This window comes from Panthera tigris, chromosome B2 (genome assembly GCF_018350195.1).
Source record: "Panthera tigris isolate Pti1 chromosome B2, P.tigris_Pti1_mat1.1, whole genome shotgun sequence".
In the NCBI taxonomy this organism is placed as follows: Eukaryota; Metazoa; Chordata; class Mammalia; order Carnivora; family Felidae; genus Panthera; species Panthera tigris.
In genome coordinates this window covers 1305859-1310198 of record NC_056664.1, presented here as the reverse complement: position 1 = coordinate 1310198, position 4340 = coordinate 1305859, and the positions used below count along the sequence as shown (strand labels likewise).

The 4340-nt window shown below is 41.4% G+C and overlaps 1 protein-coding gene across 1 annotated transcript; it reads right to left on the bottom strand.

The window, feature by feature from the left end:
- Positions 1–3004: 3004 nt before the first annotated feature.
- LOC102964918 (olfactory receptor 2W1-like) lies at positions 3005–3937 on the bottom strand. Its single transcript, XM_007085940.2, has one exon. It carries the CDS (start codon positions 3935–3937, stop codon positions 3005–3007), a length of 933 nt encoding a protein of 310 aa, XP_007086002.2.
- Positions 3938–4340: the final 403 nt, after the last annotated feature.

Sequence of the window (4340 nt, the reverse complement as noted above, 5' to 3'; positions counted from 1 at the left end):
TGACAGACATGTTGGATAAAGTATCCAACATGTATCATACTGATAAAGTATCAATAGATAGGTCTGCTACTACCCCTATGTGTCTACCTTTGTGTGTTAAGGCCTGTTTATGCCTAGCTGCTTTCATAATTCTCTTTAACCTTGTATTTTGCCAGTTTCACTATGATATGTCATGCAGATCGACTCAAGTTATGTCTGAAGGGAGTTCTCTGTGCCTCTTTGATTTCAATGCCTGTTTCCTTCCCGAGGTTGAGGAAGGTATCAGCTATGATTTGATCCAGTATACCTTCATCCCCTTTCTCTTTCTCTTCTTCTTCTGGAAGTCTTATGATATGGATATTGTTCCATTTGGTTGAATCAATTAGTTCTCTAATTCTACTCTTGTGGTCCTGGATTTTCTCATCTCTCTTTTTCTCAGCTTCCTCTTTTTCCATAATGTTATCTTCTAATTCACCTATTCTTCCCTCTGCCTCTTCAATCCGTGCTGGCACTCTGGCTGCCTCCATTTTGTTTTGCACCTCATTTATAGCATTTTTAAATTCATCATGACTATTTTTTAGTCTCTTGATCTGTAGCAATAGATTCTTTACTGTCTTCTATGCTTTTTTCAACCCCATTGATAAATTTATGACTTTTATTCTAAATTCTTGTTCAGTTTTGTTGCTTAAATCTGTTTTGATCAGTTCTTTAGCTGTCACTTCTTACAGGAATTTGTTTTGAGGAGAATTCTTCCATTTCTTATATGCTCTGCATCTGCAAGCACTGCTATATTAAAGGGAGGGCATACTGTGTCCAGGGCCTGGCCCTTCAGGAGGTGTTATTTGGAGAGTGTTATTTGCTGTCTGTTATTGTTACTTTGGGTATTTTATTTCCCTACTCATAGTGATGTTTTGGACCCTCCACCAGGTGTTCTTTGGTTTGTTCCTGAAGTAGCCCTGTAAAAGAAAACAAACAGACAGACAAACAGGAAAAAAAAAACATGCAAACAAGAAATAAATCAAACAAACAAACAAAAACAAAAAACTAAAAAGAATCCAAAAGCAAAAAACCAGAAACACTGGCTACAAGTAAGGAACAGGGTGGAGGCGGTGGTGATGGAAGATCACATACAGAGAAATGACAGTAGTGGGGAGAAAGAGAAAAGTAAACATTGACCAGGCAGAGAGACTAAAAGGCTTAATCCAGAGAGAGATAAAGGAAAATAAGGAAGGAGGCAGGGATAAAGAAACAAAGATAAAGTTACCCAGATGGAGAAACTTTATGGCTTGGTTATTCCAGAGAGAGAAAGGAATGTAAAGAAGGTGTAGAACATGTATCAGGAGAATGGATTAAATATGTCTGTTTAAACAAACCAATAACCAGAGTAACCAGTCTAGAGGAGGGAAGAGATAAGAAGCAGAAATGGGGTGGAGAATATATCTATATATGAAGAATTGTGCTAGAATTAATCCAGGCAATGCAGCAGTGCTGGTCTCGAGGAGGGGTCCATCTGGTTCCACAGCATCTATCCCACTCCAGTAGATAAGCAGTTACCTGGTGCAGAAGGGTGTGGTTTGGTGTAGGCTGGTCCCGCCTCCACTGTGGGCCCCTCACACCGATCCCTGAGGTCCCATATTGGTGGTGGTGGGAGAAAAATGGCGACCCCCCAGTCTCTTCTCCACGACTTGGTGCCCAAATTACTCCTTTGGAACTATCCTCACTGTGCTGCAAGTACAGATGAGGCTGTCTGTCTCGCTTTGCCAACTCCTTTGCCCCAGCACTTGGATGTGAATTAAACTCCCGCTCTGTGTGCCCTGGTACTGGGGAAGCACCTCCCGATAAGAGGTCCTACCTGGTTTTGTCCTGCGCTGCAGCCCTTCAGGGGAGGGAATCAGCTTCTGCACCCCTGTGTACTGCACCCCTGATATACCACTGAACCTGGAGGTGGCTCCCCTCCTCCACATGTGTGTGTACAGGGCAATCAGCACCAGTCCGAAGATGGAATCTTCAGTTAGAGATGATCTAGCCTGCAGTTAGAGATGGGATCCCTCTCTGTCCCAGTCCAAGGTTTTTTTCTCTTGTCCAGATACAGTCCTACACTTCCCTAGCTGCTCTTTCTCTTCCCTTTGTGTCTCCTCAGAAGGGGATCCCTCTCCTCTGTGCCTAGGCAGCCTGTTTTTTCTCCCCCAGTTTGCAATCGCCCACCTATGGTCTCTCAGGTTGTCCTGGTTTCTCCGTGGTATACTCAGTCTCTTTTCCTCCCAGACTCTTGGGGTTCAAAGTCCTTTGACCTCAGCTCTTCATTGTTTGGAAGACACAGGAAGTACGGATCCCCCTACTTCTCTGCCATGTTGGCTGTCCCTCAGAAATCATAAATTTAAACATATTGTGTTTCAATCATTATTCTTACTGATGCTAATTGCCTCCACTTTGGGAAGTAGACACCCCTTCAATATGGTTCCTAATTTCCTTATTCCCTCTTTCCTTCCCTCCTTCCTTCCTTCCTTCCTTCCTTCCTTCCTTCCTTCCTTCCTCCCTCCCTCCCTCCCTCCCTCCCTCCCTCCCTCCCTCCTTTTGTAAGTTGTTTTCCACCACAAAAGCCCTGCTGGCCATATCAGGTAGATAGAAGGGGATGTTATTTACCATAGAAGTAGAAAGTCTGGGAAGAAATAAATGAGTGTCCAGTGTAATCCTATATTAAAGTAAACTTCCATGTGAAATATTTTCTTAATATTTGTACATATATCCATTACTGTATTTAACCACATTTCATAATTGTATATTTGCTTATCTGTGACCCTGATTAGTCTTGAAGCTTTTTAAGTGTGTGAATTTAGCTTACTTTATATATCTGTGTCTCTGTCTCCTTGTAATTTCTGTGTACTTCTTTACAAAGTCCATGCCTAGTACAATCCTAGTACATGGTAAACATCCAATAAATGCCCTTTGCATAAATGAATCAATTCATGTTGGTGAAGGTCAATACTATTTCTCTATCTCTTTTCTGTCAAACTCATGCCTTTGTTTACCATTTTTCTACATACAGTATTCTTTTTATTGCGCTCTTTACATCTTTGTTTCTTAAAGTGTAGATTAGAGGGTTAAGGGTGGGTGTGATGATTGTGTAAAAGAGAGTAAGGAACTTCCCCTCATCTTGGGATGTGCTATTCTGTGGCTTCATGTACATATAAATGACTGTTCCATAAAAGAGAGTTACTACTGTGAGGTGGGAACCGCATGTATTAAGGACCTTATGCCACCTTGCTGTTGACTTGATCCTCACAACAGCTTGAGTGATAATTGCATAGGAGATGAGAATTAGTGATAGAGGTACTAGAAGAAATATCACTCCAAGAGCAAAGACTACAATCTCAATTACTTTTGAGTAGACACAAGCCATCTTGAGCAAGGCTGGCATCTCACAGAAAAAATTATCGACCTCCCGGTGCCCACATCTTGGCAACTTCAAAGTCAGGGAGCAAAGAATGAAGGCACTACCAAGACCACCTAACCAGGCGGTGAGCACCATCTTCTGGCAAAGCTGAGGGTGCATTATTATTGTGTAGTAAAGAGGTTGACAAACAGCAGCATAGCGGTCATAGGCCATCACAGCCAAGAGAAGACATTCTGTCGCTCCCAAGTCAAGGGCAAAGAAGAATTGGAGCACACATCCTCCGTAGGTAATAGACTTTGTTGGACCCCATAGATTAACCAACATCTGTGGGATGATGCTAGTTGCATAACAGAGGTCCAGAAAAGACAAATTGGATAGGAAGAAATACATGGGAGTATGGAGCTGGCTGTCTAGGTTAGATACAAGGATGATGGTTGTGTTTCCTACCAGAGTCACAATATAGAAGATGAAGACAATCCCAGAGATGATGTGTTCTAATTGGGGCCAATCAGAAAACCCCAGCAGGATGAAATCTGTCATGGAACTTCTATTGTTTGTGTCCATGGCTCCTTATGAAGGTCTAGAAGACAATAGTATGGTAATAAAAAATAGTATTATTCTTAAGTAGAAATAAAAATTTCTAAAGTTTCCCATGAGTATCCCAAGTTCACTTCTTTGTGTTCTCTCTCCCATTTGGAGCACCTCTTTTAACAGTTTCTCTGTGTTCAGTGCCCAAAGCCTCTCTGTTTACTTATAACCAGAGTGGTCCTAAAAATAATATGGTAAACCCAGTCACACTGAATTGTAAGTCATTGAAAAGGCTTAATATGCCATGACACCTATGGTTATGGGTAATTTGGTTAAATGATAAATCCATAAAATTATATATTTTAAGAGTTTCTCATATTTTGACTTGTTCATTATTGAAATTATGACATTAACATCACTTGGCATGACTTTTACCCCC